This window comes from Synchiropus splendidus, chromosome 18 (genome assembly GCF_027744825.2).
Source record: "Synchiropus splendidus isolate RoL2022-P1 chromosome 18, RoL_Sspl_1.0, whole genome shotgun sequence".
Lineage (NCBI taxonomy): Eukaryota > Metazoa > Chordata > Actinopteri > Syngnathiformes > Callionymidae > Synchiropus > Synchiropus splendidus.
Genome location: NC_071351.1, coordinates 10,675,655 through 10,701,977, shown reverse-complemented (window position 1 = coordinate 10,701,977; position 26,323 = coordinate 10,675,655). Strand labels below are relative to the sequence as shown.

The 26,323-nt window shown below is 43.3% G+C and overlaps 3 protein-coding genes across 10 annotated transcripts in view; 2 read left to right on the top strand and 1 right to left on the bottom strand.

Moving 5' to 3' along the window:
• Positions 1–4,765, top strand: part of itpr3 (inositol 1,4,5-trisphosphate receptor, type 3) — a 28,673-nt gene extending 23,908 nt beyond the window's left edge. For both annotated transcript variants that reach the window (XM_053849075.1, XM_053849074.1), the window contains 16 exons: positions 48–158; positions 233–328; positions 457–558; positions 634–717; positions 867–977; positions 1,051–1,243; positions 1,311–1,430; positions 1,523–1,698; positions 1,785–1,949; positions 2,010–2,199; positions 2,499–2,603; positions 2,671–2,789; positions 2,922–3,087; positions 3,158–3,318; positions 3,393–3,554; positions 3,696–4,765. In XM_053849075.1, the coding sequence (XP_053705050.1) occupies positions 48–158; positions 233–328; positions 457–558; positions 634–717; positions 867–977; positions 1,051–1,243; positions 1,311–1,430; positions 1,523–1,698; positions 1,785–1,949; positions 2,010–2,199; positions 2,499–2,603; positions 2,671–2,789; positions 2,922–3,087; positions 3,158–3,318; positions 3,393–3,554; positions 3,696–3,815 (2,181 nt within the window). In that variant the 3' untranslated portion in view covers positions 3,816–4,765. The remainder of the gene's footprint in view (positions 1–47; positions 159–232; positions 329–456; positions 559–633; positions 718–866; positions 978–1,050; positions 1,244–1,310; positions 1,431–1,522; positions 1,699–1,784; positions 1,950–2,009; positions 2,200–2,498; positions 2,604–2,670; positions 2,790–2,921; positions 3,088–3,157; positions 3,319–3,392; positions 3,555–3,695) is intronic.
• A 3,757-nt stretch (positions 4,766–8,522) lies between these two features.
• Positions 8,523–25,234, top strand: LOC128749264 (myosin-7B-like). The gene is made up of 48 exons (XM_053848674.1): positions 8,523–8,654; positions 9,068–9,477; positions 10,967–11,066; positions 11,140–11,243; positions 11,641–11,784; positions 11,895–12,051; positions 12,212–12,239; positions 12,391–12,484; positions 12,553–12,645; positions 12,716–12,779; positions 12,851–12,949; positions 13,039–13,142; positions 13,226–13,364; positions 13,461–13,579; positions 13,654–13,803; positions 14,133–14,303; positions 14,391–14,570; positions 14,643–14,775; positions 14,842–14,918; positions 14,997–15,084; positions 15,319–15,436; positions 15,608–15,731; positions 15,810–15,946; positions 16,018–16,188; positions 16,260–16,344; positions 16,529–16,771; positions 16,895–17,071; positions 17,146–17,291; positions 17,458–17,548; positions 17,620–17,777; positions 17,894–18,125; positions 18,243–18,369; positions 18,538–18,656; positions 18,806–19,002; positions 19,082–19,265; positions 19,325–19,490; positions 19,558–19,682; positions 19,759–19,874; positions 19,935–20,121; positions 20,342–20,551; positions 20,613–20,738; positions 20,940–21,030; positions 21,085–21,164; positions 21,240–21,344; positions 21,407–21,502; positions 21,569–21,703; positions 21,847–22,252; positions 23,596–25,234. The coding sequence occupies exons 3-47, from the start codon at positions 10,967–10,969 to the stop codon at positions 21,856–21,858; spliced, it is 5,802 nt and encodes a 1,933-aa protein (XP_053704649.1). The 5' UTR covers positions 8,523–8,654; positions 9,068–9,477; the 3' UTR covers positions 21,859–22,252; positions 23,596–25,234.
• The window catches only part of sulf2b (sulfatase 2b), a 73,236-nt gene continuing 71,304 nt past the window's right edge, over positions 24,392–26,323 (bottom strand). For all 7 annotated transcript variants that reach the window (XM_053848677.1, XM_053848676.1, XM_053848680.1 and 4 more), the window contains one exon: positions 24,392–26,260. In XM_053848677.1, the coding sequence (XP_053704652.1) occupies positions 26,230–26,260 (31 nt within the window). In that variant the 3' untranslated portion in view covers positions 24,392–26,229. The remainder of the gene's footprint in view (positions 26,261–26,323) is intronic.

The following is a 26,323-nucleotide window of genomic DNA, read 5'->3' as shown; positions in this document are numbered from 1 at the left end:
CTAATAAGTTCTTAACTTAATAACTTCATGTTATGTTTTCATTTCAGACATGCATTGTGACACATGAGTGCAATGGTATTGACATTATAACGGCTCTGATCTTGAATGACATAAGTCCGCTCTGCCGCTACCAAATGGAGATGGTGCTTCAGCTGAAGGTAGTTTGCCACACACTGAGCCTGACTTACTTTTCTAAACTCACTTGATTCTGGTTTGTCCTTGTTGTTTCTAGGACAATGCTTCCAAGCTGCTCTTGGCGCTGATGGAGAGTCGTCATGACAGTGAGAACGCAGAGAGGATTCTGTTTAACCTCCGACCTCGAGAGCTGGTCAGTCAGCCTACCCTTTAGGATGTCTAAAGATCTCTATTTGGACTTAAGGCTGATAAAAATGAATGATTTGTTAGTTACAGAGCCTGTGATTTGCTACACCTGATGAAAACAATTTTGGTTTTCAGGTGGAGGTGATAAAGAAGTTGTACAACCAAGAGAATGAATGTGAAGGTGGAGAGGTCTCTCCTCGTGAGGTGGCACACAACATATACATCCTGGCTCAGCAGGTACAGAAAAGCTTCTCTGTCATGATCCAACCTTCCTCACTTCCTTCAAGTCATGTCATGCTGTTGGTTTTCTAGTTGGCGCGACACAACAAGGCACTGCACAACCTTCTGAAACCACCTAAAAAGAATAAAGAAGGAGATGAAGGCATATCCTCAATGGTAAACATCTACTGCTCCAATCAAAGGTTTTATTTTGATTTGTGCTCAAACAACCAACATGAGCCTTTTACCCTTGATGTTTTCGATTTATTTTATTTCGGGTGACATATTTTATTGGAGCAGGATGAACGCAGTCTTCTATTTCGCAGTTGAACCTGAACAATCGCCCGCTGTCCCAGATGTTGAAGTCCACTGCTCCAGCAGATGTTTTGGAACAGGACCCGCTCGAGTATTATGACCAGCTTACGTCTCAAATTGAGGTATTTGTTATAGCAAGGATGAGACTCCAGCTGCCAGTTTGAACAGCTGCCTGATGATGTCATGATGATGCAGATAGTGCGAGATGATCGCAGCATGGAGCAGATCGTGTTTCCTGTTCACCCCATCTGTGAGTTCCTGACCGAAGAATCCAAGTGTCGCGTCTTTAACACTACAGAGCAGGATGAGCAGGGGTCAAAGGTCACTCATTTCTTTGAGCAAACCTCTTTCCTCCATGGAGAGATGGAGTGGCAGAAAAAGCTCAGGAGTAAGAAAACAACCATTATTTACTAGTTTTATCTGACTGGGGCTCTAAAGGTTTTACCGTGTTGCAGGTATGCCAGTGCTGTACTGGTTCTCCAGGAGGATGACTCTGTGGGGAACCATTTCCTTCAACCTGGCTGTCTTCATCAACCTCATCATAGCTTTCTTCTACCCGTATGCATCAGGACAAGGTGAATCAGAGTGTCAGCTAGTGATGAATGCACAACAGAGCGACCATGACGTTTCTTCTTTAACTTCTTTGAATCATCTCCTCCATTTCCAGCTGGAGCAATAGATGACTCAATGCTGCTGATGCTGTTCTGGATCCTAACTGGCCTGTCAGTGCTGGGTTTGTTCTCGCAGCGTTATGGCCTCCAGCCACTGACCCTGGCCTTGATACTGAGGTCCATCTATCACTTTGGCATAGGAAACACTCTCATCGTGCTTGGAACACTCAATGTACGACAACCAAGCTTCTGTTCTTAAATAAAATTAGAAATCTTTTTTCTTCCAGTTAACATGCTTGTTTGTTTATGTCTCCTCAGCTTATAAATAAAATCGTCTTCGTTGTAAGTTTTGTTGGAAACAATGGGACCTTCATTATGGGATATAAGGCCATGGTGATGGATGTGGAGTTTCTGTACCATCTGGGTTATGCCCTAACCTCCACTCTGGGACTGTTTGTCCATGAGCTTTTCTACAGCATCCTGGTGAGTCAAGACGTTTTGTTTTCATTTGCTTGTCTTGTTAATCTAGTTCTTCATCTGCAGCTCTTTGATCTGATCTATCGGGAGGAGACCCTCTTTAATGTGATTAAGAGTGTGACCCGGAACGGTCGCTCCATTCTGCTGACGGCTCTGCTCGCCCTCATCCTCGTCTACCTCTTCTCCATCGTCGGATTCCTCTGCCTCAAAGAGGATTTCATCATGGAGGTCGATCCGCTGGCACAAATTGCACAAGGTAAAAGTCAAAGTTGCAGCTCAGCATTAACTGGGGTTTGATGCCCAGTGAATTAAATTATATCCCACTCTCAAAGAAAGGGCAGACTTGAATTTTAATTTGAACTTCAGTCCAGTACATAATTTCTTCACTATTATCACACACATTATCCTGTATAGTTTGTATGTCTACAGTGTCACCTCGACTTTGTCCTTAAAGTATTAATCTGTCAACTGCACGCTCACAGCTAATGTAGCTTACTATGTCCTACACAATGTAATTCTTTTTTTAAATTTATTTTTAATTTTTTATATTCTTAGCTCCTCAGCCGAGTGAAGCATCTCAGGACTTCCTCAACTCCTGTTCTGCAGACAAAGTGAGCTGCACAGCTGAGACCGGTGTCATGGCGGACACAGAAGATGAAGGTGAGACTTAAACCAACATCAAATAATATTTTTATGACTAAATGAATATTTTTTATTTGTATCGCAGAGGAGGCCAACACAGAGAGAGCGTGCGACACGTTGCTGATGTGTATTGTGACGGTGTTGAATCATGGCCTGAGGAACGGCGGAGGAGTTGGTGATGTTCTCCGCAAACCTTCCAAAAATGTAATGTAATATTTACTCCCAGGAAAAACTAAGTGATTAATGTTGTGTGAAATCTTTTCATGCTTCCAAAAAAGATACTTTAGAGATAGTTTGCTTGGTCTGTGTTTACCTTGAACTTTGTCATGTGTGCAGGAGCCATTGTTCCCAGCCAGAGTTGTGTATGATTTGCTGTTCTACTTCATTGTCATCATCATCGTCCTCAACTTGATCTTTGGTGTCATTATCGACACTTTTGCCGACTTGAGAAGTGAAAAACAAAAGAAGGAGGAAATCCTGAAAACAACTTGTTTTATTTGTGGTAGGTCTTCCTTTAATTGCTCGGCCTGTGTTGAAAGCCTCCCTTCCATGATGTCTTTGTCGTTGCACAGGTTTGGAGAGAGATAAATTTGACAACAAGACGGTTTCATTTGAAGAGCACATCAAACTGGAGCACAACATTTGGAATTACTTGTACTTCATCGTACTGGTCCGAGAGAAGAACAAGACCGACTACACCGGTCCTGAGAGTTATGTCGCTCACATGATCAAGGTGCTTGGTGTTTGTGAGAAGAATCCACCTCTTGAGTCAGCGCTTTTTACCAGAGAATCTCTTTTTCCCCTCAGAACAACAATCTAGACTGGTTCCCGAGGATGCAGGCCATGTCCCTGGTGGTGACCGACGGTGACGGAGAGCAGAACGAAATGAGGATGTTGCAGGATAAGCTGGCTTCAACGATGAAGGTGGTGCTCACCTTGACCACACAGCTGAACGAGCTGAAAGAGCAGGTGCGGCGACACATATATTTGGAGACGGTGTCACTCACTCACCGGCAAAACTGCACTGATATGGGTTTTAAATCGATAGATAGATAGACACCTGTTTTATGTTAAGTCTGTATAATAACTGTCACCTGTAACTTGCTGCAGATGACAGAGCAAAGGAAGAGGAGGCAGAGAATGGGCTTCGTGGATGTCCAGCAGGGAGCAGCCAGCGCCGCTATCCCTCCCAGCGCTGCCGGAGGAAACCACCAGGTGTACAAAACGTAGACCTATGGTCAGACTTCTGCTGCTGTCAGTCGCCAGACAGCTGGACTTTTGTCATCTGGAAAAAGAGAGTAGCTCTGAGGTTGTTGTTTAACGTACTGCTTTCATGCTTCTAATATGGAAGTCATTCATCTTCCAAGTTTTCTCTGGCTTCTAAAAATAATAGAAACAGATGTACAAACATTGCACAGTTCCTTTTAACCCTTTGAGGACACACCTTTGCATAAAGAGGGATTCTATTTTTTTTTTTAATTGTTCCCTGGTTGCTAGAAGACTTGAACATGGTCATTTTGTCTGGGGTGAAGTGTGGAGTAATATATTTATAATACTGTGGGATTTTTTGTTTTAACAATGTAAATTAGCTCAGTGCTAACACTGGATTGAATGAAACTGCTCGTGTGAGCAGTAGGGTACTACAAATGTCATGAAGTTTGAACCTTGAGTTTGAAGTAACTAAATATATTTTCTGTGATCACTTTGTGTTATTCTTGTTTTGATAACTTCATCGGGAGGAAGTCCGTCTGAAAATATTTGTCCGAAACACTTCTGTATTTGAGCTTGCCACTGACATCAGCTTCAAACATTTCATTGGATTCATATGATTTGTTTTTGGAGAAGTTGCAGATTAAATCGTCCGTGGTGTTTTTATTTTATTTATTTATTCATTCTTGAGGCTATTACATTATTCAGCCACAAGATGGGGATAAAACACGGAGCTGTAGATAACAAACGTGTACATCCCGTAATGTCATATTAAGAGCCTGATCATTATGAAGACGAATCACAAGATTTTTTTCTTCCATAAATAAGAGTGGTATGAACCAGAGTGCCAGACTATCGGGACAGTTATCATGGCCCCTCTGCGGGATGGCAGTCCCTGGAAGACCACCCTGGTCAAGTATTGTTTTCTACATTTTAAAATGGCTTAATCTCTCCGTCCAAAAGCAGTCAGCTGTTATCGACAACAATAATAAAATAAATAAAAAATGGAGAATCAAAATTCAGTAATTATTTTACATAAACACACGTCTGTATTTATGCTGCAGATAAGTCACATTTTTGGCAACAATTTCAAGCTAAAAATCAATTTAGCCACATATTTATCTGTCAAAAAATGAACGAACAAAAGAGCAGAGACAGGTTGCTGCGATCACAATTGAACGTCTGTAGTGAGGAAATTAAAAACTCAGTGGACGACTGCTGCTGATGCAGCTGGACAGCTGGAGGTTTCCCATCACTAGATGACTTAGAAGTCTATTTTGGAAGGTCCTTGACAGTGAAACAAAGCTTCTGGGTCACACACAGTCATTTATGATGAGATAACACTGGCATCAAACCTTTTTATGATGAGGCGAAATAAGCTGAGGATTGCAATGGGATTTCTTTCCATGAAAACACTTGAGATTGATTCGAAGAAGCTTCCTCGCCCTTCAGCTCTCTCCATAAACCACTCTGTCATTGAGGTTATATAGCATTATGGGATGCCATCTTACGTGGTATATGCAGGACAACTTTTTTTGTTGTAACTATTTAATTTCTCAGTGTTTTTGTATTTAAAAAATATGTATTTTTCATCCACTTAAACCCAAACACAGTGGCAGGATGCTGCAGTTTTGTGAAACATACCTCGAGGTTCATGGACTTCAGAGTCAGATCCCTCCCCCCTACTACATTAGTGAAGCAAGTGCACGCAGTCAGGACTTGGCTGGCCGCTACTAAGAACCGCATTCCTCCGAGGCTCCATGGTAAAGCCTCAAAATCCTGCTGGCAGATCCAAACATACATACGCAGACGCAGATACACCACGACAGAACCCCTTTTATGGAAGACCGAGGGGAACAATGGATCAGTCAAGGGTGAGACATGCTCATATACTGTATAAATACATGCCAACAGATTAGATGGAGCACGAGCCGACCAATAGAAGCCAAAGCAAAGACAATAAACACTATTTATAAGCGATCACCTCATGAGTGTGTGTGGACTGATACGCCTCAGATGTACCTGCAGAACTGAAGCACATCTGCAAAACATTTTTTCCCTTTTCACTTTCCTCCACACGCCTCTGCTGACTTGCTTTGACTAGCTTCTCAGATGGAGAGACTCTCGGGAGTCTCTGTGACCTGCAACATCAAGTCACATGTGGCTCATATTTTTGCTTCACAGTGCTGAGATGAGTCGGTGGCAGCATTCAAACTTGTGAAGCATGACTTCCCAGGTTTAAAGGGATTCCGTCTTTAAAGGGGAGATTGTCGGGGCGCTCGCCAAACCTTCAATGACTCACGCCAAGACAGCCACCTAGAATATTCTGCAGATTTGTGTTGAAAAATAAAACTGTCAGCGCCCTGTCGAGGAACAATCCATCCACCTCTTGTTGATTTTTCCCCCTGTGTCAAAGAGCTGACTTAGCAGGGATGAAGAAGTGAATGGCCAGGGAGGAGACAGCTGGTCGGGAGCAGAGGTTGGACCGACAACTGGAGGGCTTACCCAGAAATGTGCAGTCAATCCGAGTAAACCTTTATATATAAACGCCTGATACAAAACAGGTCAAGTAGGGCTCTGAAAAGATGACAAATGGTGAGCAACTGCTTGCTCACGAACATGAACCCAGCAGATATACAGGGAAATCAGAGCAAAGTCTGTCATGCTTTCAGAAAAAAATGAGAAAAATAAGTTTCAATATTTACCTCGCCATAATTTGTTTGGCCAACTGGACCACTTTGGATCGATCACAGTCCAAATAGTTCTCACAAAGGGAAAGAGTGAATCACCATTCTATAACTGTTCCGATTTATTGCTGAGGATTTTGGTAAGTATTAAACAGGCATGTTCAACGTGCCACTTTAGTGTGTGCGGTCAGGTGATGAGTCACATGCTGCCTACGTTTTCCAGCTCTATCTATTCTTTCACTTTAGTTCTCTGTGGTGTGTGTTTGTCTCAGCCAGCCAAGCTAGTTCTTGTCGGCTTTTCTAGTTGGCATGGCCAGGTTTGGCAGCCAGTGTGGACCCTTGTCATTCCAGAGTCGCACACTGGGGGATGTGTGTTGGCCCGTGTCAGTCTTCTTTTTGATCCTTGCATTAATAAATTGTTCTTTTAAGTAAAACATTGGGTGTTTGCCTGCAGTTCTTGGTCGGGTACTCATTTAGAAAATTCTATAAATATCCATGGCTTTAACCTGAACACGTACAGTATCATTTTTATCCATTATTTTCCCCCAGGTCATGCAAAAAGCTACTGAAACAGCTGCCACTTCTTCAGGGAGCCACAACCTGGCATAGCATTCCTAGAACAGCAACGTGAGCATCGGCGGCTTAGTCTAATGGAATTTAAATTTGAGATAACTGAAGATTTTAGAATTGAAACAGCTGTATAGCCACTCCACAAATTGGGAGAATTTTTAACCGGATGAAGGTCAAAATGTTATCTACCTGTTGTACAGGATCCCAACTATCTCCCTCTAAATGATTCTGATGACCACCAAAAGTTTTGGTTTTTACTTTGTGCTTTGTCACTGCCATTCCAAAAAATTATAATTTATATGAGTCAGTGTATCCTTGACTAAAAATAATGACACACAATTAACTTACATTCTTCATTTGCAACGGCCAGTTTGGGAATGAAATCTGCAGCGTGTAAACAGAAGCAATCTGGTCGTGTATGAGTCCCAACAGTTCAATAAAACCCAGTCAATCTCCCTGCGTGTGTGAGTGGTGTTTGCTACTGTAAATGAAAATGTTTGTCATTACCGCATTAGCAACTTTTGCTTACCGATGATGGACAAGTGAGCAGGACAAAGAGGAGTGGAAGGAATGGTGAGGGATAAGGATGAAGGCCCCGCTGGGATCACTGTAGGGCTGCAGTCTATTACAACCGGGCTTCTCATTGTCACAAACCTGTCAGTCATTTCTGACCTCTTGGCTTCAGCTGCTGCCTCTGCGACCTGACACCAGATAAGTAGATGAATACTATAAATGTATTTGGTGTTTGAGTACTCTCATTTGTATATGTCCGCTAATTTATTAAATCGGTATTTCATCCGGCAATATTAGAAGAATTATTATTTAATTCGGTGAACGTATAATGTATACTGCTTATTTGAATTTTACCTATGAATCTGAGCTATGACACTCCAACAAAGCGTCTCCCTCTGAGGTGATAAAGCAGGTCCAATATTACAAGTTTTCCTGTGTTTTGACGGTGTAGTCAAACTATAAATTCCATTTCTGAGCCCACAGTAGCGCCGGCGAATGGTTCCAGCTCAGCTTTTAAGTCACACCTGCTCACATTTGTGTCAGGTTTTAGACGTGTCATCGCAGTCTGGCATGTTTGTGCTCCTGCGGATGACGTCATGCACATCACAGACACTATGATTCTCAAGCCATCATTGATCTCCACTGGATCAGTTCATAACTGGGTGTGAAGCTGGAAGTATGATGATAAGCGCAGTAATAATTTTTGAAAACAATGGCTCTGCTTAGAGTGTAATTTTGACCATGAGGCGAGAAACTGTCAGACCAAAAACCACTCTCTGTTCTCTGAACAATAATGGCTCATCCATGAGATTGTACTCTAGAAGGATGTGCCTTCCATTTTACTTTTCTACGAGAGTAACTTGTAAATAAAACTATGTTGGGATTGTGCGTCCTGTTAAGTGTGAGTGACAAATGTAAGTGTTGTGAGAATTGTCCTATATCCTCCTGAGGCCACCGTAGTTGGGAGAGCAGCAACTGGGGGCGCGCGCGCCGCCGAGGACCGAAATTCATTACGTAATAATGGATGCACTGATTCGAAGTCGATTAATGAGATTTAAGGAACGTATTTCGCGTCAGTCGTCCTCATATGGTAACAAGTGGACTTTTTTTTTTATCTCTTTAAGAAAAAAACACGTCGTGTTATTTGGAAAAAATGTTCCAAAAGTTCAGTTATGTAATTTAACTACTCGTAGTCAAAGTTATTGTTCGTTCAACATGTTGTCCGTTGCAGGGTGGTGAAATATATGTATATATCATATTAAACTTTGGCGTGTTCTACATTATATAAAGAGCAAAGTACATAGCAATTCAGAAATAAGACTTGACTGCTTGAATATAACCAATGTTTAATGTAATGCACTAACAATTTAATGTCTAAGATAGCGACCTTTTTAATATGTTTTTTAATCTTTCTTGAATCATGTTTAATCCTTTGAAATAAATTCTAAATAATGCACAATTTAATTGCATTCATGCCCATGATTTGTTCTGTCCCGTTTTCAGAGGGGGAATGGTGCTCATTGCTGGCTCACCAATGTCCATAAAGATAAGAGAAATGTGGACAGAACAATGGACAGAGTTTCCATAAATAACTCCTGGATCAGAAGGTGAGAGGGACAGAGAAAAACAGGATTGGTTCGGGAACACATGTGGGCTTTAGTACCGTCCGTCTGCCTGCAACCTTTTGGTATTCCACCCTGTCCACAGCAGGCCTTTTAAGTCCACAAGCCTGTCTATTATAACCAGTTAGCTGTGGAGGAGAAGGTCATGTGACGCTGCATCCTTCACGTGAAGGTTATAAAGTAAAGTGATGCTGTGAAGCAAATGTATTGGGTCCGTCCTCTCATCCGAACTAGCAAATCTGACGCACATCTGTTGGAGACCCAGTGACCAGAACAGACAAGCGTGTCACAGTGAGTATTTAACGTACCGGATGCGCTTGATGCATGTTATGTTGCTAGGACTTGTGCGCAACACAGTTAACTAAATGTCTTATAACAGATTCAAAACAGATTCACTTCACTCTGTAAATGTAAGCTGCACTTCAGTAAGTGAGCGTTGTGCTCACAGGTAACTAACTTTCTGGTGTTTATCCGTCTCAAAAATCTTCCTCAGACAGTCACTGCAAACAATTTGTAATGTATTGCCATGACCTATTTAAAATCTTAATAATTTACAAAAAAGATAATTTTATTATCTTTATTTATAATTTTATTATCTATTGTTGTTTGTTTGTATTGGATTTGTTGGATCTGAGGTTACGTTATCAAAAACAAGTTCAAAATGCAATTTAATCTTTTTGATGCAGTGTGGTGGTCTTGTGCTTGGCTTTTACTTTCTTTTAAATGTGCAACCCTCATATCTATGTTCTCAAAAAAATCCTTTTACGTATGATCTAAAGTGTTAGGTGGATGTATTACATTCATTAAATGTTGCAGAAAACCAAAATAATAAGGATAATTCATGATTTTTTTTTTTTACAAACTGAAGAACAAGTTAAATGAATGTTATTGAGCCTTGGACTTCCTTATATCTTCTGCCCTACTGACTACTTTTAAAATGTACACTGATATCCATCCTCTCATACTAAAAAACTTGTTAGGATTGGGGCAGTTGTTTGCTGTTCTCCATCTTTGTCAGTAGCTTCAAAGGACATACAGTGCCAGTGAGTTTTCTAATATAACTGAATTCTGTTGACTGCAAATCTGTCGAGTGGTACCATCATGTCGCCTTCCAAACCACCTCCAAGTGCTCTTTTTGAATATCACTATTCAGACATCAAGCTGATAATAAACAGCAACAAATATATAAAAGTGAAACCAATAGAACTGAAGATAAAATGATATTGTTTTTGTTCATCCATTGAGGGATGCTGAGATATAAATAAATCGAGGGGACGTCGCATCAATGGATTTGAAACAAAAAATAGAACAAGGCAGCGCTCTGCGCATTAAAGGATTCTTTTGAGCTGATATAGCAGCTGTCAGCTTTGGCTGTAATTTTGATTCCGGAGGTAAACCTGCACTAAATATATTTGCAGCAGATATTTGCCATGCCAACCTGGTGAAAGCATATCTCTGTTTATTCAGTGTAGTTTGAATCGCTCTCCGAGGGCGGTGAATGCAGTGGATTGGTGAGAGAATTCTGAATTGGTTGTGAATGTAAGGGGTGTGGATCTTTTGGGAGGGGAGATTAGAAAAGATTCCAAGGTGTTTATGATTATAAGCACATCCATTGCAGACATGAATTTCCTTTCAGTAAAAACACCATTCAAAGCTTTGTATTTAATAACAAATTTAATATTAATATTTTGGAAGCTGTGTGCAATGCATCGCATTTTTTGTGAGGTGCTTCTGTCTGTGAAAGGCATGTGATCTAATATGATTCTTTTGTTGTGTTTAGATGTCTCGGTTCTTAGACATCAAGGAGCTGGGAGAAGCCGCTCGCTTTCTCCGCCTCACCAACCTGGAGCAGTTAGCAGCCTTGGCCAATGCTTTCGATGGTATTACTGATTTCTTTGTTTCATTTTGTGTTATCTGTGTTTACATGCTTTCATATGTTGTCTTTTCTCCAAGGCACGAAGCGTGTGTGGATGCCTGATAATGTTGAAGCTTATGTTGAGGTGGAAGTTCGAGAACGGAATGGAGACAAGACCACCGTGGAGACCAAAGACGGGAGGGTTAGTTTGCAGTTCGTCATTGAAAATCACATCCACTAGCTGTAGGAAACAAGTAAAGAACATAATACACAGGTGATATACCTGTTGATGGAATCTAGGGTAAAAATATTGAGTGAAAAAGAACACAATATGTTCATGATGTAGTCGTTGACTGGCCTCCTCGAGGATTTATTGATGAAAAATAAAACAAACTCTGCACAGAATGAGCCTTTTTTAATACATAAACAATAGGAGGAAACAGAAGAAAACTTCAATCATACAGTATTGGACATCACATATGAAGTCAATAAGTGATTGACACTAGCATTATTTATCTATGAATCTGATAATAATACACAATTCAAGTCTCTGATTAATTTATGGATTGTTAAAAACGGCTTCAATATTTGTGTTTCAGTTTGTCATAGTGAAAGAAAATGATCTGCAGCCGATGAACCCAGCCAGGTTTGACATGATGGAGGATCTCTCGACTTTGACCCACCTGAACGAAGCCTCGGTTCTCTTCAACCTGAAACGGAGATATAGCATGTGGATGATTTACGTGAGTATCAGTCCTCTTGGAATTCAAAATGTCTTGGTGAATCCTAAGTTTTGGTGCAGGAGAACCTCTCAATAACAGCAATTTGACGGCAAAACTCTTCTCTCAACCAGACTTATTCTGGTCTGTTCTGCGTGACAATCAATCCTTACAAGTGGCTGCCAGTGTATTCAACTCAAGTTATCACGGCGTATAAGGGGAGGCGTCGCAGAGAAACTCCGCCTCACATCTACTCAGTGGCTGACAATGCCTTCACCGACTTGCTGCAAAGTGAGTGCTGTAATGAATGCTGTGATATTCCAAAAAGGAGATGCTATTTCTTTAAAGTTCTGACTGAATATGACTGAAAACTTGTATCAGTAAATGTAATCTTTCAAATGCAAAGTCTCACAATAATTCCTATTGATGCCTCATTTTATGTCCTCTGCAGATCGTGAGAACCAGTCAATGCTGATTACGTGAGTTCATGACAATGGAAATCAATATGTTGCTGTATTTTATTTAAAAAAAATGAATGTGTGCCACAGCTCAGACTCAACCATTGATGCCTTTGGTGTTAAGGGATGTTCTGAATCAGTCATGTGTCTCATTGCCATTTCCCTCTGACAGTGGTGAGTCTGGTGCGGGGAAAACAGTAAACACCAAAAGGGTGATTCAGTACTTTGCTATCACTGCTGCTCTTGGAGAAAATTTGAAAAAAGGAGTAAGTAAATGGATCCTAAAGTGCTTGTTAAGCAGTTCAGGATATGGTTTTTAACACTGTCGTCTCAGGCAAATTTGGAAGACCAGATCATTGAAGCTAATCCTGCCATGGAAGCGTTTGGAAATGCCAAAACTATTCGCAATGACAACTCCTCTCGTTTTGTAAGTTATTTTAAAAAGCTTCATTCTGAAACTAAAAACCCCACCTAACCCTTTAAATTGCATTTTGCAGGGGAAATTTATCCGAATTCATTTTGGACCGACTGGGAAACTGGCGTCTGCTGACATTGACATTTGTAGGTTCAGGTTTATGGATTATATATTGGAAGTGTCTTTTAATGTAACTGCATGCTCCGGTGTCTGGCAGATCTGCTTGAGAAGTCCAGGGTTGTATTCCAGCAGCCCGGTGAGAGAAGCTATCATATCTATTACCAGATTCTTTCCAATCAAAAGCCAGAACTTCAAGGTAATCACAATGAACACATTTTTTTCCACACGCATTCCATGAAATATGTCTTTTTTTATGGATAACTGCTGGTAAACATTCTTTTCCAGACATGCTGCTGGTGACCAAAAATCCCTACGACTACCACTTCTGCTCCCAGGGTGATACTAAAGTGGAGGGCATCAATGATGGAGAAGAGTTAATGCTCACTGATGTGAGAAGTCATTCTTTTATTTGGGATGCATGATCCTAACGTAATAAAATCGCTGAGCTGTGTGCATTTGTCATTGTGTGTAGCACGCCATGGACACTCTCGGCTTCACTGCAGAAGAGAAGTACGGCTGCTACAAGATTGTTGGCGCCATCATGCACTTTGGTAACATGAAATTCAAGTCAAAACAGAGAGAGGAGCAGGCTGAAGCTGACGGCACTGAGAGTATGTATTTTTAGATCTATGCGATTTAGTTTAAACACTGTCTTTGTCTTAACTGAACTTTAGATAATTCATTCAATGTGCATGTGTTGCATTCAGGTGTGGATAAAGCAGCGTACCTCATGGGCATCAGCTCTGCTGACTTAATAAAAGGCCTGCTGAATCCCCGAGTCAAAGTTGGAAATGAGTTCATCGTAAAGGGACAGAATGTGGAACAGGTATTTATTAACATGCTGTTTTCAAATAAAGCAGTTGATATGTATTAATGTTCCATTTATGGCGTTCTTTGTAGGTGTACTTTGCTGCTGCGGCACTTGCAAAAGCAACATACGACCGAATGTTCAAGTGGCTGGTCGGCCGCATCAACTTGTCCTTATCAACCTCTTTGACTCGCCAGTTCTTCATCGGCGTCCTCGACATCGCTGGATTTGAGATTTTTGAGGTAAAAACAAATCTTCTATTCATCATTTGTATATTGTATCTACTGTTTTTTTGTTTTGGGTGAACTGAAATGTATGGTAATTTCATCTCTTTCTATGGTGATGAGAATGGTGAGAAGGATCATTTCAGTGTTCAGCTAGCAACATTGTAAACATGCAGAAACTCTGTTACCCTAAAAAATCCCTCATTTTACTGCTTAAATGTATTACAGTACGTTCATTAAAACTGGTGATTCTTCCTCCCACCATAGAGGAAAAGCCGGCCCACTGTGTTGTAGTTTTTTGTTATGGTCGACCCCAAAATCTAAGCCTTTTTCTGCGTTCTTTACAGTTCAACAACTTTGAGCAGCTGTGCATAAACTTCACCAACGAGAAGCTGCAGCAGTATTTCAACCACCACATGTTCATCCGGGAACAGGAGGAGTATACGCTGGAGGGGATCGAGTGGACTTTCATTGATTTTGGCTTGGATTTGCAGGCCTGCATTGACCTTATTGAGAAGGTATTCTTTCATGATTACTTTAGGATCTGTACACATGGAAAGCATAGCAAAATGAATCATATAGATAATGTTAACTTTCTACACCAGCCCTTAGGTATCCTGTCCATCATGGAGGAGGAGTGCATGTTCCCCAAGGCCACGGATCTCAGCTTTAAAACCAAACTGTATGACAACCACCTTGGAAAATCACCAAACTTCCAGCGTCCTCGCTTGGACAAGAAACGCAAATATGAGACTCACTTTGAGGTCGTTCACTACGCCGGTGTGGTGAGTATTTGCTGTGAGTGTGAGAGAGTCATTGTTCTGAAGCCTTCAATCATGCTGTGGTTTTATTCCTAGGTGCCTTACAACATCACTGGCTGGCTGGACAAAAATCGAGATCCCCTGAATGAGACTGTCGTTGTTTTGTTCCAAAAGTCTTCAAACAAGATGATGGCTGCTCTGTTTGAGAGCTACGTTTGTGCTGAGACAGGTCTGCTACTTTAGAAAAGTTTGGCCTTTTCAAGTTGTCACTAGCAACACGAATGTTGTTTTTCAGTTAATGATCCGAAGCAAGAAATCAAGCGCAGGAGGAGGAAGGCTGCTTCATTCCAGACAGTTTCACAGCTGCACAAGGTGAACTGGACTGAAGAGCACAAGCTTATGTATAGATGTGTGCAATGTATTCCAATAACAGGTCGTTGTCCTTAACAGGAGAATCTAAACAAACTGATGGCCAACCTCAGAAGCACAAGTCCTCATTTCGTCCGCTGCATCATTCCCAATGAAAACAAATCGCCAGGTAATCGATTTATCTCTTCCAACAGTAACTGTTGATAACCTATTGCCACTGGAGAGCGCCATTTGCGCTAAAATGAAAACACAAGCAACCACTATTTCATACCTTTTCACCTTAAAAAATACTGCCGGATAGTTTGAAGTCTGAGTCTGACTGTTCAAAGGCCCACTATGTAGAGGGCCCTGATAACTTTGGCCCAGTTTGCTGAATATTGAAATATGTTTTTTGTGCATTCAGGAGTCATTGACCCCTTCCTGGTCCTTCATCAGCTGAGGTGCAATGGAGTCCTGGAGGGAATCCGAATTTGCAGGAAAGGCTTCCCAAACAGAATCTTGTATGCCGAGTTTAAACAGCGGTGAGTTTCACAACCTGCATCTGAGGAAACTGCTACATTTAGAAATGTTTTGTTGAAATAAATGCAATGGACGACATCAAAGGCATACAACTTTGAGTGCATATATTTATATATACTTTTGGTACCTTACTTAATTTGATAATGCACAATTGTGTTGTTTTCATTGTCTAGGTACCGAATCCTAAATCCCTCAGCAATCCCTGAGGATTCATATGTGGACAGTAGGAAGGCAGTGGAGAAGTTGCTGGGCTCCCTCGACATCGACCACAGCCAGTACAAGTTTGGACACACTAAGGTACGACGACAAACAGGTTAATATGTCATTTCCTCACTGGTTTGCTTTTTATATTTTCCTTTTGTAAATCATGCACAGGTGTTTTTCAAGGCCGGCCTGTTAGGTCAGTTAGAAGACATGCGAGACTACCGGCTGTCCCAGATCCTGACCATTGTCCAGGCAATGTGCAGAGGGAAGCTGATGAGGGAAGAGCGAGAAAGGATGATGGCACAATGGTCAGTGTGGCTGTAAATAAAATATTAAACATTTTTTTCAGTTCATTTATCACCTTCCTTTCTTCCTCCAGGTACGCCGTCTCAGTGATCCAGTTCAATCTAAGAGCATTCTACACAGTCCGAACCTGGCCCTGGATGATGCTGTTTTATAAGCTCCGCCCAATGCTACGAAGCGCTCAGGTGGAAAAGGAGCTTGCTGTCCTGAATGCAAACTTGACAAAATTAAAAGAAGCATATGGCAGGTTTGTTCCCCATGTTTTAAGTCTTCAAACTGCAGGTGTGGACATTGTGCCCTGTTTGTACCTTTTATCAGATCTGAGTTGAAACGGAATGAAGTCGAGCAACGACAGGTGGTTCTGGTTCAGGAGAAGAACGACTTGCAACTGCTACTCCAGGCTGTAAGTCAGATTTTATTTTGTACTTGCTAAAACATATGACTTTAATTGTTTTTCTCATGAACTGAATATCAATTAACTAGCTTTTGTCATATCTGGCAAATTGATCATGGATAAAAATAGTAACTGAATGATACATTTACTGTTTCTAATGATATTGTGCTGCTTATCTCGTGCTGCTGTTTAGGAGCAAGACAACCTTGCCGATGCTGAGGAGCGCTGCAGCCAGCTAATCCAGTGCAAAATCTCCATGGAGTCCAAGCTCAAGGAGGTGCATGAGCGGCTGGAGGACGAAGAGGAGGTCAGCTCTAAGCTGATGGTCAAGAAGCGCCAGCTGGACGAAGAGGTGATTTCACTGAAGAGAGACGTGGACGACCTGGAGATGACCTTGGCTAAAGTGGAGAAGGAAAGACATGGGGTGGAGAATAAGGTCTGTGATGTGTCTGGGCTCCAGAAATGAGAAAAAATAGGACAAGTTTTTTGTCTGTCTGAAACAGAAATGTCAATGATCGTATTGTTTTCTTATGAAAGTGCTCTGACTGCCTCTGTCCAGGTGAAGAATCTGTCCCAGGAAATGTGTGTTCTGGATGAATCCATTTCCTCTCTGACAAGAGAAAAAGGCGCCTTGCAGGATGCTCACCAGCAGGCGCTACATGACCTTCAGACTCAGGAGGACAAAGTCGCTATGTTGGCCAAGGCCAAAACTCGACTGGAGCAGCAGGTGGACAATGTAAGAAAATCTAGAGTCCTGATCAATCTGTAATGGACTGTGTGAACAAAGTAATGAGTCAAATTCTCCTGTAGGTGGAGAGTTCTTTGGAGCAGGAGAAGAAAGTGCGTATTGACCTGGAACGAGCCAAAAGAAAGCTGGAGGGCGATCTCAAGCTGTCCAACGACTCAGTGAGGGACCTGGAGGGTCAGAAGGAAGAGATGGAGGAGAGACTGTCTAAGTAAGAAAAAGATCTCACTGAAAAGATGTTTTGGCTTCATAGACTCATGCGACAATGCATGTGTGTTTACATACAGAATATGCATGTTTTTATGATGGAAAACAGTATATTTTTAGTATATTATTTTCATCAATCTCACAACTTCTATTTACGACATTGTCTATAGAAAAGATGTAGAGGTGGGCCAGCTGCAGGCGAAACTGGAGGATGAGCAAGCTTTGGTGGCTCAGCTCCAGAAGAAGATCAAAGAACTCCAGGTCTGTCCCTACTGGCATGATGTGTAGATGAATCTTCATGAGCCGCATAAACGAAGCAAAATTTCCACCAGACTCGTATCGAAGAGTTGGAGGAGGCGTTTGAGGCTGAGCGGGCCTGGCGCACAAAGGCGGAGCGCCAAAGGAACGACATCGCTCGAGAGCTGGAGGAGCTGGGCGAGAAGCTGGAGGAGGCTGGAGGAGCCTCTGCGGCTCAGATTGCGCTCAATAGGTGAAGACTGCTTGGAACATGATAGTTCAGTTTTATTTGCACTGCTTTATTCTTGTTACTAAAGAGGCTGATGGCTTGAGGACTGAAAAATATCTGTTGTGTCTGACAACGCTCAGGAAGCGGGAGGCTGAGTTTCTGAAGATGCGTCGCGAGCTGGAGGAGACCAGTCTTCATCATGAGACGACAGCTGCTACACTGAGGAAGAAGCACGCGGACATGGTGGCAGAGCTCTCGGAGCAGATTGATGCCCTGCAGCGACAAAAGCAGAAGCTGGAGAAGGAGAAGGCAGAGTACAGGGTGGAAGCCGAAGATCTGTCCAGCAATGTGGAGCAGCTTTCCAGGGCCAAGGTGCCAGTGAAATCAGACACATTGCATATGTTGTTGCTTTAGTTAGCGCTGCACTGTGGGTGAGCAAATCTGATAAAACTGCGGGTTGTTTTTAATCCTCTGTATGTGTGTGTGCAGACTGCTGTGGAGAAGATGTGCAGGGTTTATGAGGACCAGCTGAACGAGAGCCGGAACAGGATGGATGAACTCCAAAGACAACTCACTGAAGTGTCTGCCCAGAAGGCACGAGCTCTGACGGAGACAGGTGAGAATTGAATTCTACGACTGTATTCAAACATAGCACTATAAAGTTTGGTCAAAGTTTTGTAGCTAATTTTCTTCCTGCAAAAGCTGAACTGAAGACGTCAGACTTTTACAAAAAGTCTGACTATCAAAAAGGCTGACTAGAAAGCTCTCCTGTTTTCTTCCGCAGCTGAGTACAGTCGTCGTTTGGAAGAGCGAGAGGTTCTGAGTAACCAACTTCAGCGCTCTAAGGCTGGACTTTGTCAGAACGTGGAGGATCTGAAGAGACAAATGGAAGAACAGAGCAAAGTGAGTCTCCTTTAAAGGATACTTCACTGGCTGAGGTTTGCGCTGTCTGAGTGCTTTTCCAGTTTTCGTCATGTTGCTTTCTGTCTCAGCCTGTTTTTTCTAGCCAGCATTGAAATCATTCCCACAGAAAATATGTCGGTGTGTTGCAGGCTCGTGTGGCGCTCGCTCATGCTGTTCAGGCTTCCCGTCATGAGTGCAGTCTGCTCAGAGAGCAGCTGGAGGAGGAGCAGGAGGCCAAGGCCGAGCTTCAGAGGGCTCTGTCTCTCGCCAACAGCCAGACTGCTCAGTGGAGGGCCAAGTACGAGACCGACGCCGTGCTTCGGATTGAGGAACTTGAAGACGTGAAGTACGTTACAATGAAGCAACTCAAAATCATATTAAGTTAAGTGCTATGTACAGGTTGTTATTGCTCTGCTTTCTATCAGGAAGAAGTTAGTGGTTAAACTCCAGACGGCTGAGGAGGCAGCAGAAGTCTCTCAGGTGAAGATAGGTTCTCTGGAGAAAACTAAACAGCGCATGCAGACAGAGATAGAAGACCTGGTGGTGGAAGTGGAGCGTTCGAATGCAGCTATCCTGGCTCTCGAGAAGAAGACACGCAACTTTGACAAGGTTTGTCAGTCACATGAAGTGTCTCCAGAGACAAGAAAACCATGTTTTTTTTAATGCAGCTGATGATGGAGTGGAAGGAAAAGTACGAGGGCAGCCAGTCGGACCTCGAAGCTTCTCAGAAAGAGTCTCGCAATCTGAGCACTGAACTCTTCAAGCTGAAGAATAGCTATGAAGAAGCCCTGGACCATCTGGAGACTGTCAAACGAGAGAACAAGAACCTCCAAGGTTTGTGAAAACATTTCATAGATGAAGATATAGTTGTTGACTGTGTGTTGAATTGACTGCTTCGCAGAGGAGATTGTTGACTTGACTGAGCAGATAAGTCATGAGGGAAAGACCATCCATGAGCTGGAGAGAGAAAAGAAACTTCTGGATGTGGAGAAGAGTGATATTAAAGCAGCCCTGGAGGAGGCTGAGGTAGTCACTTCCTCCTCATACCATGTGACACTTGACTGGTCTGTGCACGACAAAACCCTTTGCCTCTTTTGTCCAGGGCACCCTGGAGCATGAGGAGAGCAAAACCATGAGGTTTCAGATGGAGCTGCAGCAGATGAGGGCAGAAATGGAGCGCAAGATTGCTGAGAAAGACGAAGAGCTGGACAATTTAAGGTGCTGTGAGTTGTTGTTTTTTTTCTCCATGATCATGTAGTAACCGCTCTTCTCCATTAGGCGGAGCCACCAGCGCACCCTGGAGACCATGCAGGCCAGCCTGGAGGCAGAAATCAGGAGTCGCAGTGAGGCCGTCCGCCTGAGGAAGAAGATGGAGTCGGACTTGAATGAGATGGAGGTTCAGCTGGGCCAAGCCAACCGAGAGGCATCTGAGAGCCAGAGGATTTCCAGGCACCTGCAGACACAGGTCACTCTTCAGACGTCTGGGTGGATTGTGAAGGCGTCTGTGAAAGTTCACTCTGAGAATTTAACCAGAAGATATGAACAACAAATGTCTTGTGTGTTTAAAATGAGGCCGTATTAATGAAGGTGAATGCTGACTACTGAAACTTTGTGCCAAAATTGGTGAGACGTGAATCGACCCCAGGCTGGCAGAGCGACAAAAACAGACATGTTCTGTGCTGCAGGTGAAAGAGCAGCAGGTGGAGCTGGAAGATAAAATCCAGTTGGCCAACCAGCTGAAAGAGCAAGTGGCCCTGGTCGAGCGACGCTGCACCCTGATGGCGGCCGAGGAGCAAGAGCTCCGCGGCGTTCTGGAACAGACCGACCGCTCCCGCAAGATGGCTGAGCACGAGCTGGTGGAGGTGGCAGAGAGAGCGAACCTCCTCAACGTTCAGGTACCAGCCAGGCCTGTTGAACTGCGCAGTCACACAACCACCTGACTGGGCTGTCTCCCAGAACACTGGGCTGCTGAACCAGAAGAGGAAGCTGGAGACCGACCTGTCGGTGCTGAGCAGTGAAGTGGACGAAGTGATGCTGGAGAGTCGCAGCGTGGAGGAGAAAGCCAAGAAGGCCTTCAGTGACGTGAGTTACTCCAGCCGCACATTACATACCGAATATGTAAAATACAACATTTGATTTTATTACAAAAAGGAAACTGTTGTTGTGTTGCTGATGTGTTCGAGAATTACTTGATTTCCACTGTATACTTTTATTTATATTTGGTCACAATTAGATTTCAAATATTACTATTTTAAGTGTTGCGCTCGCATGTGTCGCCACTAGGCGGCAGGCATGGCCGAGGAGCTGAAGAAGGAGCAGGACAGCTGCAGCATGCTGGAGAGGATGAAGAAGAACATGGAGTCCACAGTGAAAGGTGGGAACTACTGAAGTTTCTGATGAAAGAAAGGCTGATCTGTGAACCCCGCAGAACTGCAGGTGAAGCTGGATGAGGCAGAGCAAATGGCTCTGAAGGGAGGGAAGAAACAACTTCACAAACTGGAGACCAGAGTAAGTGAGAACCTCGGGAGGACAACTCTTCTGAAATAGATGGCAGGGTCCAGGATGGTGCCACTCTGTGTTCAGGTGAGGGATCTGCAGACAGAGCTGCTGGTGGAGCAGAAGAAGAGCGAAGAGTATAACAAAGGCGTCCGTCGCTACGAGAGGAAGGTCAAGGAGCTGACGTACCAGGTCGGAGCCTTGTGCCATGTCTGTGACGTCTGCTGATGCCAACTAACTTGAGCTGGTTTCAGTCAGAGGAGGACAGGAAGACTCTGCTGAGGATGCAGGAGCTCATCAGCAAACTCCAGTCCAAAGTCAAAGGCTACAAGAGACAAGCCGAAAACGCTGTGAGCAGATGAGCGCGCTGCTTTAGTTTGGCAACGGAAGGCTTAGTTCTGCTGTTTGTCCACTAGGAGGAGCAGGTGAGCTGCAGCACTGTGCGCTTCAGGAAGCTTCAGCACGAGCTGGATGATGCGGAGGAACGCGCGGACATCGCAGAGACGACCGTGAACAAGCTGCGGATCCGGACACGCGAACAGTCGACCAAGGTTGGTCACTGCACTTTTTTAAAAGGGACATTCAGAGAGTTCATATTTGTAAGCTACAAACTTATTGAAGAACAGGATAAAATGTGAATGCAGTTCCATCAATGACTGCTTGTGCCTGACCTGTGACCTCTGTGCTCCTGCAGGTGATTGAGTGAAGAGCCTCCAGTTAAGTGTGGAGTGAGTTGCTGTGAGTTTGTGTCAAGGTTTGTCAACTGCGCTGCGGTGACACTGAAGGCCTGAAGGATCTTAGACAGAACAGTGATGTTCAGTGTGCTGTGTTACCGTGGAAACATGACCGCCATCACCACTTTAAATCTTAAAGAGGTAACATGTTGTTGTCAGTGTGTGTTTGTGAGGCCCCACAGAGTCTTTCCACTGCCCGAGGTTAGCCTCGCTGAGACAAATAAAAATGGTGGCTGCTGGTTTCTCCTTTCTTTTTTCAGACGTCAGTTTTCTGGTGCTGAAAAGATCTGCTCCCAGAGACCAAGTGGGTCAATGAGGACCTCACACAGACGAACAATTCTCCCTCTAACTGGAGGAGATGATGAGGTATAAGGTTTAGAATGGAAATGTTCAAATGAGAGGATTAATATTAGAAACGAAAATATCACCTGTGTGGTCGTATAGCTCACTGGGATCTGCACTTGAGTTCCATGCAGGTGTGGTTCCTGGTTCGAATCCCACAGCTGGATAATACGACTGCTATTTTTGAGATTTTCTACTGACTTATTAGAATTACCAGGATAAATATTAGAAACAAAAACTTCATCTGTGTGGTTGTATAGCTCACTGGGTTCTGCGCCTGAGTTGCATGCAGGTGTGGGTCCCGGTTCGAATCCCACAGGTGGATAATACGACTGCTGTTTTCAACATTTACTGCCGATTTATTAAAATGACTTGGATAAATATTAGAAACGAAAACTTCATGTGTATATCTGAGTAGCTCAATGGGATGTGTGCCTGCGTTTCATGCGGCAGGTTGCAGGTTCGACTCCCAGCTAGGATCTTTTTGTCAAATCAGTGTGAAACTCAAAGATAAAAGTGTCCAGACCAAGTGTCTCAGTGTGAACGGCTGTGGTCGAGTGGTTAGAGCAAAAGTCCCTGCTCAAGTGTGAAACCCTCTGTTCCGATTCTGTGCGAGTTCGAATCCCACTCAGGAACATTAACCCGAAAGATGGTGGTTGGTCGGCCGGTGTTGCATTGATGGTTGTGTGAAGGATCGGAGCGAAGTACAGAAGGAATCAGGTGGAGTGACAGAGGGAAAAAAGAAAAGAAGGTGTTAAGTTACTTAAAAAAAAACTCAAACTATTGAAAAAAAAAAAGACATTCATTTGCTCTTTTTTTTTTTCTCCTTGTCCTCTGACCACACCTTTGCTCCATTCAAGCCACGCCTTCACTGTATTCAGACACCATCTTTGTTTTTTCTTGCCACCACCATCTCGCCACACTGAGACTTCACGCAACTTGTTTTAACACATCATTTCAAGTTCCCATAGGTGGAAGAGTGGGATTTGAACTCTCTCTTATTCAGGGTGCGGAGGTTTCACGCAACATGAGCATCTGCTCTAACCACTCGACCACAGCCGTTCACATGTTGACTCCTCATCTGAGCGCTTTTACACAGCACTTTCAGTCAAAAACGATTAAAATATCTTGTGGACGGACTGGGATTCGAACCAGAAACTCTGGTTCCTGCATTGCAGGCCTTTATCCCAGTGAGCTATACAGCCACGCTGGATGACAACTTTTTGTTGACAACTCACTGCCTCAGTAAACACTTAAAAAAAGATGATGAAGGCTGAAGACTTGTATTTAGTTTTCACCTGTCAGTTCACAATGAAGAATCAGAGTCTAAATAGCTTCTTCTCTGTGTCTTGTCAACATCGACCAAGAGTCAAGTGAAGTGAAGACCAAGACAAAGGTAGTTCACCAGGGATTTGAACCTGTGTCAGAAGAGGTTGCCCCACAGTTTAAAAAGGAAGAACCCGTGCTCTACCCACTTGACCATGCAGGCCAGAGGTCATCGGTCAGATCGGCGTGTATCTAGTGCTCATCTGCGAGTGGTGACGTCAGCTGACGTCTACCAATCCAAAAGTTATGAAAAAGTTGGACGGTTCATGATTCTGCTACACATCTTGTCGAGCAAGAGTCAAGCCGAAGTGAAGACCAAGTGGGACTTGAACCCATGTGTCGCAGGAGAAGTGGGCTCAGTAAAAGAAGGTGCTCTAACCACTGGACCACATCAGTTTCAGGGATGTGCATTGACCTCGGTGAACTCAGCTTTCTCTCTTCAGATGTTGACGCAGAGAGCCACCACATGTTGGAGGACACTCTCCTCCCTCACACATGTGTGTCACTTCCACACATGACCTTTTTAGGATTTTGATGTTTCAATGCACTTGCTACCTAGTGATGTCAGACATGCAGAATTTATGATTATTTAGCAGATGAGGGAAGAAACTACATCTTATAATGGAGACCAGAGACGGTCTACAGTAAGTGTCCAATTGACATTTGAGAACACCGTTCAGTATTTTTAAAAAAAAGTTCAAATCATGACCACTAGAGGGAGACAAACCAAATAGTGACCGTCGCTGGGTAGCTCGTTTTGCAGTTTCTGCACGTTGCCATGGGAACTGACGCCAAGTTGGAGTCACTTGAAGTAGAGACACAACACTGATATCGTTTTGGCATCAACACTTTATTCACAAACTATCACTGTTTCCACAGGTCAGTGGCGACTGTACACGTTAGATCAGTATCACATGGCAGGATTACGTCATCACAACAAGACCATGGCTACGGTCGGTTCAGTCCTCCATCAAAGTGCTCAGCAGTTTGTCCTTCAGTGTGTGTGTGTGTGTGTGTGTGTGTGTGTGTTCAGGTCAGATCAGTTTGCATGTGCATCGCGAGAAAACACATTTACAAATACATTCAAACACAGTCAGGAAGGAGATAGTTGTTGGACACAGAAGCACCGCAGAGAGGAAACATTCAGGGTTCAGCTCCACTTCATGTCCTCAGGGGTCAAACACTCGAGGACAAAACAAACACCCCCTCCTCACCTCTCTGACACTTTTGAGAGCGTTTTTATAACACAATGAAGCAAATGAAAGACTTTTTCATTTTGTATCGATAATAATACTTTATATTCTCAAGAGTATTTTCACTCAGTCACACTTATTGCTAGTCATTAGTTGTTCTTACTTTCGCTGATACTCACTGGCATCATTACCATCAGTGATTTACTCCAATATTCTGACACATTTTCTTTGAAATTTCTCATTTTTAAAGTTTTATTTTACCTTTAAAATGCAGACTCACTGCTCATATACAATATTTTGGCTCTACATAAAATATTCCGTCTTTAAATCCTTTTAAAAATGTCTTAATCTGAACTGGAACGTAAAAAAAAATCTAACTAAAACCTTTGCTTTCTTATAGGTTATATTTATTTAAATGAATTAAATTTCAACTGTCACTTTACTGCAGTTTTCTCACGTTTGTATTAATTTTTTTAATAAATATTTTATGGGCTGCAAGTCAGAGTTTTGTGGTCACAATTTAGACTTTAGTGTCCATTAAATTCCCATAAAAGAGGCTCTTTGAATAAAACTTTATTTCCTGTTTGTCCAGACGACAAACCCCGCCCACGCGAGACACACACTTATTGCCAAATAATAAAACATTTCAAGTTAAGATCGCTCTACACTGAACATCATGACTTCTTCATGTTAACACTAAAAACAGGGACCGGGGAAGAAACTGCAGCTGCGGCGATAATAAATAGCAGATGGAAACAGTAGGTGGCACTAGAGAACCAGAGGGAAACGAACATGAGCGAAGAAGGAGAAGTTTCCAGCCTTTTAAATGGCAGTTTTGTCAGCGAGTGAGTTGGTCTGGAGGAGCAGCAGCACCGCTAATGTCTGTGAAACCACCCCACCCAGTGAAGCTGTGAAGGAAAGGTTGCAGAGGTGAAACTGGTGCCCCCCGCAGGTGTGTTTTGAACACTGGAATAGAACTTAAATATCAAAAACTCTACATAGTCAGTGGTTTTGCTGCTCTCAAGCTTCGTTCTTAAACTTCGCGACATCATCGCCGTCGTCTTGTGTAAACCCAGAACCTTTTTTGTGCCATTTGTCATTTGGCTCTTCAAGCATTGCATCACCGAGTGTCACAGTTTATGTTTAGTAACATTGTTAAACAGAGGGGACAACAATGGCCGCTGTGCTGGAGAACATGGGGGGGAAGACAGAGCCTCAACTGAAGTGCTGGGAGTGTTGTGGTGCGACTGGACAAAACCAGTGCGAAGGTTCCGTCCAACTTGAAAGCAGAAGCCTCAGTGGCCACGAGTCCCCAGATTATTTACATTCTTAAATACAAAACGGCTCGAGAAAGTGAGGTGAAAATGACTGCGCCTCCATCTCTCATGCAACTCAGACCCAGGATGAAGAGAGTTTTTCTGCTCGCGACAGATGAAGAGTCTCCCGGAGGCGGTGGCGGGTGAAGGCTCTCGGTCCTGAAGCTTAGCCCTTCCAGCCGTCCCAGATGGGGCCCCTGCAGGCAGGACAGGAAGCTGTGAGCAGGGAGCAGCACACAGGGGAGGAGGGTGGGGGGGGG

Coding starts and splice junctions, on each gene's coding strand:
- LOC128749264 (XM_053848674.1), top strand. CDS start 10,967: ATGTCTCGGTTCTTAGACATCAAGGAGCTGGGAGAAGCCGCTCGCTTT. Junction 19,491..19,557: donor AGAGAACAAGAACCTCCAAG/GTTTGTGAAAAC, acceptor ACTGCTTCGCAG/AGGAGATTGTTGACTTGACT. Junction 20,552..20,612: donor CGAACCTCCTCAACGTTCAG/GTACCAGCCAGG, acceptor GCTGTCTCCCAG/AACACTGGGCTGCTGAACCA.